Source organism: Palaemon carinicauda, chromosome 25 (genome assembly GCF_036898095.1).
Source record: "Palaemon carinicauda isolate YSFRI2023 chromosome 25, ASM3689809v2, whole genome shotgun sequence".
In the NCBI taxonomy this organism is placed as follows: Eukaryota; Metazoa; Arthropoda; class Malacostraca; order Decapoda; family Palaemonidae; genus Palaemon; species Palaemon carinicauda.
In genome coordinates, this window is record NC_090749.1 from 29,494,918 (window position 1) to 29,512,078 (window position 17,161).

The 17,161-nt window shown below is 42.3% G+C and overlaps 1 protein-coding gene across 1 annotated transcript; it reads right to left on the reverse strand.

Annotated features, from left to right (window-relative positions):
• Positions 1-16,271: 16,271 nt before the first annotated feature.
• On the reverse strand, positions 16,272-16,918 carry LOC137618963 (uncharacterized). The gene is made up of 2 exons (XM_068349165.1): positions 16,685-16,918; positions 16,272-16,418 (listed from the first exon to the last, which is right to left on the reverse strand). Exons 1-2 carry the CDS (start codon positions 16,916-16,918, stop codon positions 16,272-16,274), a joined length of 381 nt encoding a protein of 126 aa, XP_068205266.1.
• Between the last annotated feature and the right edge of the window lie 243 nt (positions 16,919-17,161).

The window sequence follows — 17,161 nt, forward strand, 5'->3', positions numbered from 1 at the left end:
CTGTTTTAAAAGCATGACTCATGAAATTGGTTCCTTGATCACATTGTAGTTCAGTTGGAAATCCTACAACAGTAAATATGGACACTAGTGACTTTAGGATGTTCTTGGCTGAAATGTTTCTTAAAGGTACTGCAAATGGATAACGCGTAGTTGGGCATAAGGCCGTAAGCAAGTATTCATGTCCCCTTTTTGTCTTAGGCAAAGGGCCTACACAATCTACTATGATCTTACTGAAAGGTTCTTTAGGCACAAGTATAGGTTTTAAGGGTGCAACTGGTACTTTTACATTAGGACTACTTACTTTTTGACATGTTGTACATGTTTTTACGTACTCTTTAATGTCATTCTTCATGTTTGGCCAATAAAAGTCTTGACTGATGCGTCCATATGTTTTAGTGATACCAAGATGAGAGTCAGCAGAGTGAGACAATTCTAGGATCAGAGGTCTTATATCCTTAGGAACAACTACCTGGAATAGATCCTTCCAGGTTTCTAGATGACTGTTCTTGCTGGACCTGAATTTTCTCATTAGTACATCATTATTAATATAAAAATAAGAACACTTGTTGGTATCCTTTGGTTTCAATTGGTTGAAACACTGCTGTAGAGTGACATCTTTCCTTTGTTGATAGCTAAAGGAATCAGGTTGGATCTTATATGTACTCATCAACTCGTTGAAATCCATAGGTTCAGAGACTGGCAACGGGTTTGATGATGATTCAGTAGGGGTGTCCTTTTTTCTGCTTCGTGTCACTACTAAGCATTCCTCCTGTACAACATCACCTGGAGATACTGCTATTAAGTTTGTTAAGACAACAGAGTTAGCTATGTCATTACCCAGGATTACATCTACATTCTTGCATGGTAACAGTTCTGGATTTACAGCTACTTCAGTAGCTCCAGAGAAATAAGGACAATGAAGGTTTACATTAATGAGAGGCAACATAGACTTACTGGTTAAGTCATTAACTGCAACATACCTGTGAGTTTCACCTTTAGGTCGTATTACTTTAGGAGAGACGATCGTTTGAGAGGATCCAGTGTCTCTGAGTATGGTTACAGGTTTACCATTTATTTTGCCAGAGCAAGTGAAGGGTGCAAACGCTTGGGACTCTTGTGATGCACAATGGAAGGTCTTTTTCTTCTCCACCTTAGGTTTTGGTTCCTGTTTGGAGAGATTCATTTGCTTAGGAGAGAATTGAGGGGGATTAGGTTTTCTCTTTAAGTATGAAGCTGCACAATGTGGATCAGGACATTCTGAAATATGATGTCCTTCTTGTTTGCAGTATGTACAAGTTTCCTTAGGTCTAGTTTCTCTATATGGGGTTTTACCTACTTTATGAATAAGAGCATAGTCATCTGCCTTTAAAGCGGCTTTCTTAGGGTCAGATTCATTCTGCTCTCTTAGATACACATTAATGCTACCTGGTATTTTCCTTAAGAACTCCTCCATTACTATTAAATCTTTCAACTGCTCGAAAGTTTTGACATCTACTTTGTCTACCCACTTCTGAAACTGTTTAATCTTTCCATTCATAAATTCTAAAAAAGGTCTGCTGAACTTGCTTCTGACTATTACGAAATATTTGCCTATAACCTTCCGCAGTAATAGAATAAGCATCAAGGATTGCCTGTTTAATTATGAAATAATCATGTTCCTCTAACATAGTGGCACATACAGATAATGCTTTACCTTTAAATGAGTTCCGGATGATTAAATACCATTTGTCCTGAGGCCAATTGAGATTCTTGGCTGTGTCTTCGAACACAGAAAAGTAGTTATCAGGTTCCCGTTCTTCAAATGTGGGCAGCAATTTCTGCACCTTGCCCACATCAAAGGGTTCGGGAATTAGCTTACCTTCTTCCTTTTCTTTCAGTCTTATAAATGCCAGATCCCGTTCTGTTACTGTGGCCGCTTCTCTCTCAATCTGCAGCCTAACACGGAGAGCGTTGTTTTTCTGTTCACTTGCTTTTTCTTGTTGCTCCAAAGCAGTTTCCACCTTGATACGTTCCAGGGAAGCAGCGGCAGCAGCCTTGCGCTCAGCAGCAGCGGCTTTCCTCTCTTCTAACTCAGCGGCGGCAGTTGCGGCTCGTTCAGCAGCAGCGGCTCTTTCTCGTTCTACCAGAGTTGCGGCAGTTGCGGCTCTTTCAGCAGCAGCGGCTTTCCTCTCTTCTACCTCAGCGGCGGCAGTTGCGGCTCGTTCAGCAGCAGCGGCTTTCCTTTCTTCTACCTCAGCGGCGGCAATTGCGGCAGTTGCCGCTGCAGTTGCGGCTTGCATCTTCATCTTTTCCAACTCCAGCTGTAGACTTAGTTTATCCAAGTCACCATTTGGATTGGTAACTGTTAGAGCTCGAACGTCAGCCAATTCTTCTTCTGGAACAATATCTTCATCTACAAGGAAGTTCAAAATATGACTGAGAATTACACATTTTACGGCAGTTGCGGGAACCTGTACATCATAATGGCGAGCTAGATTCTTTAGGTCAGTTTTTGTGGCAACTGTGAGAGATTCCACATGATCCCGTGGTGATACAATAAATTGTTGCAAGTTGAAAGGCATTTTGAATGTCGCCCGTGGCGCAAGATAAGTACAAACTAAAATAAATATCCAAACTTTACAAGAATAAGTATAAGATCATACGATCGCAAAATAACAATCTTTCGATCACAGAAATACAAAATAGCGATCACAAAATTACAAGATCGAGAGATCACAAAATTACAAAATTATATGATTAGATCACATTACACAGAAATAGCTTAAATACAAAATTAAGTCTCGCGAAACTTACAATAATACTATTAAAACTTTTATTCACAGTTAACGACTGAACAATTATTTTTTTTTTTATACTCGAGATCTTGAGCACTCGGCTAACTACTTCATAATTACTCAAACGACACGCTTATCACAAACTTTTACAACAATTTTACCGAATCGGTAAACAAGACTTTAAAACGCAAAGGTATTTTTTACTTTAAACATACCTAATTAGCACGTTCTAGTTTACATTTCCTTTTAATTTATACCAGCTTAAATACGATAACTTTTCAATGTTACATTTTAATTTATATAAATATGTTATTTTTATTAATAAAATAAATTTTTGAATATACTTACCCGATAATCATGTAGCTGTCAACTCCGTTGCCCGACAGAATTCTATGGAGGGATACGCCAGCTATCACAATACTAGAAGGGGGTGTACTCACCAGCGCCACCTGTGGCCAGGTACTCAATCATTTGTTGTTTACACCTCCTCAATTATTCCTCGGTCCACTGGTTCTCTCTGGGGAGGAAAGGGAGGGTCGATTAAATCATGATTATCGGGTAAGTATATTCAAAAATTTATTTTATTAATAAAAATAACATTTTTCAATATTAAACTTACCCGATAATCATGTAGCTGATTCACACCCAGGGAGGTGGGTGAAAACCAGTGTACATGATTAAAGGATAGCTAAGTATCCCCAAATTTCATATAACAGTTATCTCAAATAACAATGAAATAATAAGTACCTGGTAAGGAAGTCGAATAGAACCGTTACTCTGCCTTTTATTTAAAGTTCGTCTTCCTTACTGAGCGCAGCGTTCCTCTTGGAGGCTGAATCAACCCAAAGGTGCCAAAGTACAAGGGGTTGCAACCCTACTAAAGGACCTCTACCAAACCTTTAACCCCGGCGCTTCTCAAGAATGAATAGACCACCCGCCAAATCCAAGGATGCGGAAGGCTTCTTAGCCTACCGTAACAACCATAAAAACAACAATAAAAGTATTCAAGAGAAAGGTTAAAAAAGGTTATGGGATTATGGGAATGTAGTGGCTGAGCCCTCACCTACTACTGCACTCGCTGCTACGAATGGTCCCAGGGTGTAGCAGTTCTCGTAAAGAGACTGGACATCTTTCAGATAAAATGATGCAAACACTGACTTGCTCCTCCAATAGGTTGCATCCATAATGCTCTGCAGAGAACGGTTTTTATTAAAGGCCAACGAAGTAGCAACAGCTCTTACTTCGTGGGTCCTTACCTTCAGCAACGCAAGGTCTTCCTCCTTTAAGTGAGAATGTGCTTCTCTGATCAGAAGCCTTATATAGTACGAAAGCCCATTCTTGGACATGGGTCTCGAGGGTTTCTTGATGGCACACCATAAGGCTTCTGACTGTCCTCGAATAGGTTTAGACCTCTTCAGATAATATTTGAGAGCTCTGACAGGGCAAAGAACTCTCTCTAGTTCGTTACCTACCATGTTGGAGAGGCTAGGTATTTCGAACGATCTAGGCCAAGGACGTGAAGGAAGCTCGTTCTTTGCTAGGAATCCAAGCTGAAAAGAACATGTAGCTGATTCGGTTGTGAAACCAATGTTCTTGCTGAAGGCATGAACCTCACTGACTCTCTTAGCTGTGGCAAGGCAAACGAGAAAAGCAGTCTTGAGGGTAAGATCCTTGAAGGAAGCTGACTGGAGAGGTTCGAACCTAGATGTCATAAGGAACCTTAAGACTACGTCCAGATTCCAGCCTGGAGTGGAAAGACGACGTTCTTTAGACGTCTCAAAAGACTTGAGAATGTCTTGAAGGTCCTTGTTGGAAGACAGGTCCAAACCCCTATGGCGGAGGACTGAGGCCAACATGCTCCTATACCCTTTAATTGTAGAAGTAGAAAGGGATCTCTCATTCCTAAGATGAATCAGGAAGTCAGCTATTTGGATCACAGAGGTATTGGTAGAGGATATTGAATTGGCTCTACACCAGCTTCGGAAGACCTCCCACTTAGACTGGTAGACTCTACGAGTGGAAATTCTTCTAGCTCTGGCAATCGCACTGGCTGCCTCCTTCGAAAAGCCTCTAGCTCTAGCGAATCTTTCGACAGTCTGAAGACAGTCAGTCGAAGAGCGTGGAGGTTTGGGTGCAACCTGTCTACGTGTGGTTGACGTAGAAGGTCCACTCTTAGAGGTAGAGTCCTGGGGAAGTCTACTAGCCATTGACGTACCTCTGTGTACCATTCTCTTGCAGGCCAAAGGGGAGCAACCAGCGTCAGCCGTGTCCCTTCGTGCGAGACGAATTTCTGCAGAACTTTGTTTATAATCTTGAACGGAGGGAATGCGTACAGGTCGAGATGGGACCAGTTCAGAAGGAAAGCATCTACATGAACCGCTGCAGGGTCTGGAACAGGGGAACAATAAAGCGGAAGTCTCTTGGTGATGGAGGTGGCAAACAGGTCTATGGTAGGCTGACCCCACAACGTCCAAAGTCTGTTGCACACACTCTTGTGGAGGGTCCATTCCGTGGGAATGACCTGATTCCTTCTGCTGAGGCGATCCGCTGAAACATTCATATCGCCCTGGATGAACCTCGTGACCAGAGTGAGGTTTAGACCTCTTGACCAAATGAGGAGGTCCCTTGCGATCTCGTAAAGGCTCCTCGAATGGGTCCCTCCTTGCTTGGAGATGTAAGCCAAGGCTGTGGTGTTGTCTGAATTCACCTCCACCACTTTGCCTAGCAGGAGGGACTTGAAGTTCAACAGGGCAAGATGGACTGCTAACAGTTCCTTGCAATTGATGTGGAGTAATCCTTGTTCCTTGTTCCACACTCCTGAGCATTCCCGTCCGTCCAAGGTCGCACCCCAGCCCGAGTCCGATGCATCCGAGAAGAGAAGAAGATGGGGGGTCTGGATGGCCAATGATAGACCCTCCTTGAGAAGAAGATTGTGCTTCCACCACCGGAGAGTGGTCTTCATCTCTTGGTTGATAGGGATAGAGACTGCTTCTAGAGTCGAGCCCTTGTCCCAATGAGCTGCAAGATGGAATTGAAGAGGGCGGAGGTGGAGTCTCCCCAGCTCGACAAACAGGGCCAGAGATGAGAGGGTCCCTGTGAGACTCATCCACTGTCTCACTGAGCAATTGCTCCTCTTCAGCATGCTCAAGATGCACTGTAGGGCTTGGTTTATCCTGGGGGCCGATGGAAAAGCCCGAAAATCCCGACTCTGAATCTCCATTCCCAGATACACAATGGATTGGGAGGGAATGAGTTGAGATTTCTCTAAATTGACTAATAGACCTAGGTCTCTGATTAGATCTAAAGTCCAAGAGAGGTTCTCCAGACAACGACGACTCGTGGAGGCTCTCAACAGCCAGTCGTCTAGGTAGAGGGAGGCTCTGATGTTCGATAAGTGCAGGAATTTCGCTACATTCCTCATCAGATGAGTAAAGACCATAGGAGCTGTGCTTAGGCCAAAACACAGGGCTTGGAACTGATAGACAACCTTTCCGAAAACGAATCTCAGGAAAGGTTGGGAGTCTGGATGAATGGGAACGTGAAAGTATGCATCTTTCAAGTCCAATGAGACCATCCAGTCCTCCTGTCTGACCGCTGCTAAGACCGACTTGGTCGTCTCCATTGTGAACGTCTGCTTGGTGACATACTCGTTGAGAGAGCTGACGTCCAGCACCGGTCTCCAACCTCCTGTCTTTTTGGCCACAAGAAAGAGACGGTTGTAGAAGCCCGGGGATTGATGGTCCCGGACTATAACCACTGCCTTCTTCTGCACAAGTAGCGACACCTCCTGTTGCAATGCTAGCCTCTTGTCCTCTTCTTTGTAGTTGGGAGAGAGGTTGATGGGCGATGTGGTCAGAGGCGGTTTGAGGCAGAATGGAATCTTGTAACCGTACCTCAGCCAACTGACAGACTGTGCGTCTGCACCTCTCTTCTCCCAGGCTTGCCAGAAGATCTTGAGCCTGGCACCTACTGTTGTCTGGAGAATCTGAGAGTCAGTGTTTTCCCTTGGATGTCCTGGGTCCTTTCTTAGACTTGCCCCTGTGAGAGTCTGGACGGGAGCTTCCTCGGCTGGGGGCTCTACCACGAAAGGGCGGTATGAACCTAGTGGCCGGGGTATCAGCCACTGGAGAGCGATAAGTCTTGGGGACAGAGGTGGTAACCTTAGACTTACGAGCCGATGAAGCTACAAGATCGTGCGTGTCCTTCTGTATCAGGGCAGCCGACAAGTCCTTAACTAGCTCCTCTGGAAAGAGGAACTTAGAGAGTGGAGCAAAAAGGAGCTGAGACCGCTGGCACGGTGTAATGCTGGCTGAGAGGAAGGAACACAGTTGTTCTCTTTTCTTCAACACCCCTGATACAAATAACGACGCTAGCTCACCCGATCCATCCCTGATAGCCTTATCCATGCAGGACATAATTAACATGGCAGAGTCTTTGTCCGCAGGAGATGTTTTCTTGCTGAGGGCTCCCAGGCACCAGTCGAGAAAATTGAACATCTCGAAAGCTCTGAACAACCCTTTCAGAAGATGATCCAGGTCTGAGAAGGTCCAACAAACCTTCGAGCGTCTCATCGCAGTCCTCCTAGGCGAGTCCACCAGACTTGAGAAGTCAGCCTGGGCAGAGGCAGGAACTCCCAAGCCTGGTGCTTCCCCTGTGGCATACCAAACGCAACCTTTCGATGCGAGCTTCGTTGGAGGGAACATGAAGGAAGTCTTGCCCAGGTGTTGTTTAGACTGAAGCCAATCCCCTAAGATCCTTAAGGCCCTCTTGGAGGATCTAGCTAGGACAAGCTTAGTATAGCACGACTTAGCTTGTTGCACGCCTAGCGAAAACTCAGATGGAGGAGAGCGGGGAACAGCAGAGACGAAGTGGTCAGGGTAAAGCTCCCTGAGTAGAGCCAAGACCTTTCTAAAATCAACAGACAATGGAGAAGGCTTAGACTCCTCCACGTCTGATGAGGGATCAAGATGTGCCTCCTCATCATCCGACACTTCATCAGCAGAAGGTAGCGAAGCAAAAGGACCAGAATGCTGAACCGCAGAGTCAGAATGGGTAGGAACAACAGCAGAGGTTTCCTCAACTTGAGGGAAAACCTGAGGTTCAGACTGCATAGGTTGAACAACAGTCGGAGCAGAAGGCAGGTGCAAGGGTGAAGGAGGATGACTCCTAGCAAGAGTTGCACCCAAGGAATGCACCAGCTGAACGGAGGACGGAGGCGGAGTAGTCCGTTCCTGTTCCTGTGGTATGAGTGGAGCGTGAAGAGACCGAGGCTGTGCAGAACAAGGTAAAGATCCCGCAAGCAGAGATGTCTGAGGAGCAGGATCAGGGTGCACGGGTAGAGCTCGGTGCAGCAACTGAGGAGACTGACTCACAGGTGGAAGAGGTTGTTGTACTTCCACCGAGAGTTGCACCGCCGGTGGAGCAGCCAGGGGAGGAGGAGGAAGAGTGGAGTAATCCTCCTGATCCCAAACCGAAGGTTGCCTTAAAGAAGGCTGATGCTGAACAACACTGGGAACAGTGAACACAGAAAGTGGTTCAACCTCGTAAGCCTGGCAGATGGAGCTGCGACTGGGTGCAGCGAGTGCAGGAGGTTGGTGCACCACCGGTGCAGGTGGGTGCAGCACAGGCTGAACGGGTGCAGAAGGTTGGTGCACCACCGGTGCAGGAGGGTGCAGCACAGGCTGAACGGGTGCAGGAGGTTGGTGCACCACCGGTACAGGCGGGTGCAGCACAGGCTGAACGGGTGCAGGAGGTAGGTGCACCACCGGTGCAGGCGGGTGCAGCACAGGCTGAACGGGTGCAGGAGGTTGGTGCACCACAGGTGCAGGAGGAGCAACACTCTCAGCACGACACTCACGCATCAGGTCCGACAGCTGAGCTTGCATGGACTGAAGCATAGACCACTTGGGATCAGCAGAGACAGTGGCAGACTGAGGTAAAGCCATAACAGTGGTTGCACCACCGGTGCAGCTCTGTTGTACCTTACTCCTCTTGGGCGGAGTACAGTCGCTAGATGACTGAGGCGAGTCAGAGCTGAGCCAACTACTGCAACCTGGCTGAGCACTCGATGGCTGGACTCTGCGTTTAAGCGGTCTAGAGACCTGAGACCAACGTTTCTTCCCCGAGAGAAGATCAGCGGACGAGCGGAAGACGGGCTCAATCGTCTGCAAGTGGGAGTGACGGTCTGTGGAAGACACGCCCGCAACCACTGAGGATAATTCTGTGCGCCTAACAAGGCCTGCCGAACCCTTATGCCCTTCGACATTGCTTCTCCCCTGGGCTTGGGAGCTTGCAAGAGGTCCCGGACTGGGAGAACGACTGGCTCGCACAGAAAAATCCCCACGCACCACACTGGCACTAACACTAGTACAAGGCACTGCACCGACACTAGCACTCGTCACAGCACTGGCACTAACTTCACCCACTGCACTCTTGGCCTTCAACTCTTTCACTTCGGCCATCAGAGACTTATGGTCACTTACCACTGACTCTACCTTATCGCCTAAAGCCTGAATAGCGCGTAAAACCACTGACATATCAGGCGGAGGGCACACAGTAGGATCGGGGGTAGCCACTACAGGGGTAGGATCAGGTTGGGGATCATGAGATGAGGAAAATAAAGAAGAGTGAGACGAACTCCTCCTAGCTCTAATTCTCTCTAACTTAGAAGAATACTTCAAAAGTCGGACAAAATCCAATTCCGAAAGTCCGGCGCATTCCTCACATCAATTTTCTAACTGACAGGGTCTGTCCCTACAGTCAGAACAAGCGGTGTGAGGATCTACCGAGACCTTCGGAATACGTCTATTGCAAGACCTACATCGTCTATGGGAGGGGGCTTGCGAAATGTCAGACATTTTGTTTTCAAGAGAAGTCAAAGGGAGATCCAAAAAACAAGCAAAAAATCGTTAACCGTTAAACTGAATTAAATAAAAGCTATCTAGCTAATATCAGAAGGTTTCTAGTAATGCGACAGCCGTAAATCAAAGAGAATACATCACCAAATAAGCGAGAATAAACTCGAAGACCATAAGCGTATCCCAGAACGTCTAGCCGGAGGCACGACAGAGGAATAATTGAGGAGGTGTAAACAACAAATGATTGAGTACCTGGCCACAGGTGGCGCTGGTGAGTACACCCCCTTCTAGTATTGTGATAGCTGGCGTATCCCTCCATAGAATTCTGTCGGGCAACGGAGTTGACAGCTACATGATTATCGGGTAAGTTTAATATTGAAAAACTATATTATTCTCGTTATGATAAAGTATCTAGTTAATAGTCAACACCTAGTTTAAAGTAATTGATTATCAGAATAATGCGCAAACTGAACAAAAAAACGTAGTATGCGCTTTATAGATATAACAGGAGTAATTTAACACAAGTATTTAAATATTCATTTACCGACACGTAAATGTTATTTGTACACCAAAATAGTACTTTTAACACCAAACAATATATAAGTTAATTTCCTGACTAAAGATAACGATTAGAATTACGAAAATCTCTAAAATTGGAAATTGGCTAAATTCACTTAAGAAATTTATATAACAAAATAAATCACTTTATAATGAAATAGAGATGGAGGAAATTTCACATATTATAATGAAACTTAATTTAATAAATCACATATAATGAAATTTGACTTATTTCCTAAATATCACTTTTGAATGGCGATTTTAAGAAATGGCAAAATCTTAGGGCTTCAGATTTTTTTTTTTTTTTATGAGAAATCTCTGGGATACGAGATTTGAGTAGGCGAAACTTTAAAAGCTACCTACTGGGGGTATCTTCAATTAATAAGGGTGGTTTAGAAGCTGGACAATCAGCATACCCAAGTCTTAACTATATTAAGCGTGACTTGTTCCTCTTACAACCAAATGACTACCCAGACATATATACATAAATGTCTAAAGAGAGAGAGACGAGACATCTACCTTACCTTGGAATTATTACTGTCGTCCTTTATCCTTGGTACGCCACAACACAACACTCGATACTGTTCATAATCACTGGAACTGTTCTTTCACGATTCAATCACTTGATATAAATTTGATGAATCATATCACACATCATATCGTACATCAGATCGCACATCAGATCCCGGACAGGCCCCCAACTATTATGTGACGAACCACTGTGCAAACAATTACCCCTTTATAATGGGCGGTAGTTCTCTTCACACAACAAAATAGAAGTCATATGGGTAGACTTCCAAATTCACTTGTTTCTTATTACGAGTGTATAAGATTGTTGATTATGATCAAATGTATCTTCTTAAAGCTGGTTGCAGACAACAGAAGCACCAATAGCAGGATAATTGGAGGACAGGAACAATAAACTATGTTATAAACAAAACTTTAATCTTACGTTAAACAAAACAATGAAAAAGCACTTCAAAACAACAATAATAAGCAATGCAAAGTGAATGGGTGAGTAAGGTAGATGAATCTCGTGGTGAGAACAATGTATTCTAACAAAACAATAAATTTGGGGTTACCTTATAACATGTAAGGTAAGAAAACAGGGATGATTTACAGCAGGAAGGCGAGTGTAAACAAAAGATAATGAGAAGAATGGAATGAAGATGGCGCTGAAATAAGGTGATGTATTTACAAAGAAAATGGAAAAATAAACTTTAGACAAATCAGATATGTTAGCATATGTACAACATATGGGGATATCACATATATATATATATATATATATATATATATATATATATATATATATATATATATACACACACACACACACACACATATATATATATATATATATATATATATATATATATATATATATATGTGTGTGTGTGTGTGTGTGTGTGTGTGTAAGATTGTAAATGTGTATTTCATAATAAAAGATAAAAAAAAGAAAATTGGCACTGCTGCTTAACAAGTGCGTATGTCCTCACATCAGTAACTTCACATCATCCAAACATTCATTAATTCAGTCTTTCTTATACAGGCCCTGTTCGCCAGATGTCACGGTTAAAGGTTGATGAGCTTGGGATTAAAGGCCTTTCATACATTTAGTTGTAAACACATTTCTCACGCGCTTGCTCCTAACTCTGTCTTGTTTAGTTCCCTTTTATTCCAAACAGCTGTATTATCTATTTCACACGTATAATTATTTCACAATCGATGTCATGGCGAAAACACAGGGCTATTTTCCCTGTTGGGGACCTTAGGCTTTTAGCATCCTGATTATCCAACTAGTGTTATAGGTTAGGAAATAATGATAATAATAATAATAATAATAATAATAATAATAATAATAATAATACCTTTTTTATTATTAGCATTGTGAAATCAATATTTTTTACGGAGGTGTTGACGAATCTTCTTGTTGTGGCATCAGTTTATTACTGATTCTTTCTTTCTATCTTTCATTAGTTCGTAGTTGATTCTTATCGTCATTTTTTCTTTCTTTCTCTACAATTTTTGCTTCCTTCTTTAGTTCCCAAATGTAGAGAAAATATTAAAATAATAGGGAAACTATGTATATCGGTATTCCAAGGGAAACAAATTAAAAAATATCAATATGACGAAGAGATAATAGAGAAAAAAAAGGGTTAAAGGATACGTGGTAACGTTGTGCAACGCTGACTAAAATGTTAGAAATTATCAGCTACTGATAATCTGATCAGAGTTATTTTCTTTTGCAAGATATGAAATATCAATTTCTTAACTCTTTCCTTGAGCAAAACAACATCCTCAACTACAGATCTTAATTGAAGTAATAAAAACACGTAAAACAGAATGTGTTTAAAATTTCCATTTCGTCTTCTGCGTTCTTTGCTTTTGACGTCATCACAACACCTGACTTCTTTCAGTGGCCATCCACCAGTCAGGAGTGCCAACCTATGAAACCACAAAAAACGTTCAAACACAGAAAATATGACGAATAAAATCTTGTTGGTATCTCAGCCTCGTCGTATTTCCTAATATATATTTCATTTGTTGGGATATATACAAGATCATAAAGGCTGTTTATTTGTTCTTTTTGTTGCCTTACTTCCTTTATTGATGGTTGTTGGGGTATCCATGTGTCTATAATGGGCGATTCCACTATCAGGGCTCGGGGGAGAAAGAAAGTCTAGCTGCCTTTAAATAGTACTGATTTTAAAGACTCATTAACTACATATCCTGTAAAATCAACATTTATTGATCATGATTTTAAGTCTTATACAATAAGTTATCATGTGCAATTTTAGAGGTTTTAACTGTCCATAGCAGAGCAGAGTCCATAAATTCTTTGTTCAGACCCAAAAACGTGATATATATATATATATATATATATATATATATATATATATATATATATATATATATATATATAGATAGATAGATAGATAGATAAATAGATATATATATATATATATATATATATATATATATATATAAATATATATATATATATATATATATATATATATATATATATATATATATATATATATATAATAAGTTCTCGGTAGGTATTAGGTTGGCCAGGGCACCAGCCACCCGTTGAGATTCTACTGCTAGAGAGTTATGGGGTCCTTTACCTCGCTAGACAGTACTACATTGAATCTTTCTCTCTGGTAGCGGATTATTTTCCCTTTTCTTACACACATACACACACAGACACAGATACACAATCACAGAATAGTCTGGCCTATTCTTTACTTATTCTCCTTTGTCCTTGTACACCTGACATCACTGAGATTACTAAACAATTCTTCTTTACCAAAAGGGTTAACTATTCAACTGTAATTGTTCAGTGGCTAGTTTCCTCTTGGTAAGGGTAGAAGAGACTCTTTAGCTATGGTAAGCAGGTCTTCTAGGAGAAGGACAATCTAAAATCAAACCATTGTTCTCTAGTCTTGGGTAGTGCCATAGCCTCTGTACCACTGTCTTCCACTGTCTTGGGTTAAAGTTCTCTTACTTGGGGTACACTCGTGCACTCTGTTCTGTCTTGTTTCTCTTCTCCTTGCTTTGTTAAAGTTTTTATTGTTTAAATCTGAAATATTTATTTCAACGTTATTGTTCTTAAACATTTTTATTTTGATTGTTAATTACTTCTCTTAGTTCCTTGTTTCCTTTCCTCGCTGAGCTATTTTCCCTGGGCTTATAGCTTCCTGCTTTTCTAACTAGGGGAGTAACTTATCGAGTAATAATAATGATAATAATAATAATACTACATATGATTATTTCTTTATTTTAACGTCCTCCGCTGCTTCTTCTTTTCGTCTTCCTATAAAACTGTATTTTCTTCCTCGTGTCTCACTTGTAACTTTCTTTGAGATAAGGAAGGAAAATCTAATATAAACTCTATTTCTCCGAGACATTTGATTGCATTCACAGCTCTCCTGAAAACAGAAGAAGTAATCCAATCCTTCTTTCTCGAGTTTATTGTTATCTAATTTAGTTTGTTTTAACTTTTGTTTGCAATCACTTAACATTGGGGTTAATGAGAATATCAGACTGCATATTACTCAGGTCTGATATTAATCAAAAGAAATATAAGGTATAGTTGCTTCTTATGATTGAGTCAACTGCTGACTATATCCTTTGAAAATTAAAATCACTCATTATGAAGATTGAGAGAGAGAGAGAGAGAGAGAGAGAGAGAGAGAGAGAGAGAGAGAGAGAGAGAGCGTGTGTATTATCTATAAGTATAAGTGTGATACAATAAGTAAGATAATTAACACGGAAGAAATGAAGCTAGAATAATCAGATTTAAAATAAAGTCGAGCATGTGTTTCCAACAAGAGTATGAAGGCGCTCTTATTGCTAGCAAATTAACCTTTACCCTGAACATGATATTTTGAACAACACCAGAGGAGCAAAGACTTATATAAAGCGTTACATGAATAGACATAGACACATGGGAAACACTAACTCTATAGCCTATATAATGAAATGTATATCTCAGTTAGAAACTAACTCGTATATATTGTTTATGTCACAGGTCCGATCACAAGATATAAAAAGTTGTGAATTCAACAAGGCGCTATCAAATTCAGTTACTTGTCGCTCCAGAGAGAGAGAGAGAGAGAGAGAGAGAGAGAGAGAGAGAGAGAGAGAGAGAGAGAGAGAGAAGCGGCTACAGAAATATGACATACAACATTTTGCCTATAATATAAGACAGCAGACTGCAAAAATATATCAGAAATACATCAGGCTGCTTCAATCAGAGTTCATGTTGCATTGATGTTCAAGAAGAACGAAGAGAACACAAAGCAAGATTATTCGAATTATAATGGCGTCAGAATATTTTTAACAACAGATAAAACGATTTGATGATAATTGGAGTTGAAATGACTCGTTTGGGAAAGTGAGGAAACGTGTCAACACTAAACAGTAAATGGAGAAAAATAAATGTATTTCTGCTGTTCTCCTGAAAACTATCTGCAGGACAGTCTGTCCGAAGAGAAACTATCTTAGTTTTTCAGAGGGCACTACGATATATATATATATATATATATATATATATATATATATATATATATGTGTGTGTGTGTGTGTGTGTCTGTGTGTGTGTGTATGTGTGTAGAAGTTGTCACTAGGGCACGGGCATGTCTTACTTTCAGTCATTTTAAAATAAGAATTTTCCTTTGTTTCTTTATTCCAGAAGCAAAACAAATTTAATAGTTAAAGCTTTTTCTGGTTTCAATTACTAATGCACACCTACACCCACGGGCACACCCATACCCACAAACACACCTACACCCGTGCCCACACCCACATGCCCACCCACACCAACAAACATATCCACACCCACACCAATACCCACACCAACACCCACGCCCATACTCACACCCACATCCACAAACACAAACACAAACACATTCACACCCACACCAACACCCACACCCACAATCACGCCCATACCAACACCCAAATCCACAAATGCAAACACATTCACACCCACACCCACATCAATATCCACACCCACACCCACATCTACATGTGTCCACACCTACACCCACGCTCACAACCACACCTATGCCCACACCTACATCCCCACCCACACCAACAAACATATCCACACCACACCACACTGACACCCGCAAACACATCCACACCCAAATCCACACCCATTTTCCCACACCCACATCCACAAACACATTCACACCCATACCCACATCCACGTCCACACCCACACAAACTTCAATATCCAAATCCACACCTACATATACAACCATACCCATAAACACATCCACACCCACACCAACACCCACAAACACATCCACACCCCCGCCACACTGATACTCGCAAACACATCCACACTCATTCCCCGCACCCACATCCACACCCACACCCAGATCCTCACACATACCAAACTGACATCCGCAAACACATCCACACCCTCACCCACATCAGCACCCATACTCATGCCCACACCTGCATCCACATCCAAATCCACACCCACACCCATACCACACTGACACCAGCAAACACATCACACCCACACCCACACCTGCACCCACACCCACACCAACACTCACACTCACAAAAAGATCCACATCCCGCCCCACACCCACATCCACATCCACACCCACACCCAAAACACATCCACACCCTCACCCACATCAGCACCCATACTCATGCCCACACCTGCATCCACATCCAAATCCACACCCACTCCCATTCCACACTGACACCAGCAAACACATCATACCCATGCCCACACCTGCACCCACACCCACACCAACAATCACACCCACAAAAAAATCCACATCCCGCCCCACACCCACATCCACACCCACACCCCACTGACACCCGCAAACACATCTACACCCATGCCTCAACCTGGACCTACACTGATACTCACACACAAACACATCCACACTCACACCCACAAACACATCCACACCCACACCGACACCACACTGACACCCACAAACACATCCCCACCCTTGCCTGCACCTGAACCCACACCACACCTACACTCACACCCACACCCACAAACACATCCACACCCACACCACACTGACAGACACCCGCAAACACATCCACACCCAAGCCCACATCTGCACCCACAGCCACACCCACACTCACACCCACACCCACAAACACATCTACACTCATACCCCCAAACACATCCACACAAACAACCACACCCACACCCACACCCCTGCGAACAACCACACGCATACCCTCACCCACAAATACATCCACATCCACACCCACACGCGGGCATTGTGACTAATATCTCTCCCAACTCTAAGTGTAAAGGGATACATTGTTGACTTAATCATTCATTCTACATCCATTAATTGTTATTAATGTTTTTATTTGAATGCAAATATACATCCAAAAACTATGAATAAAGGCAAAGTTGAATATACATATATATATATATATATATATATATATATATATATATATACCATTGCC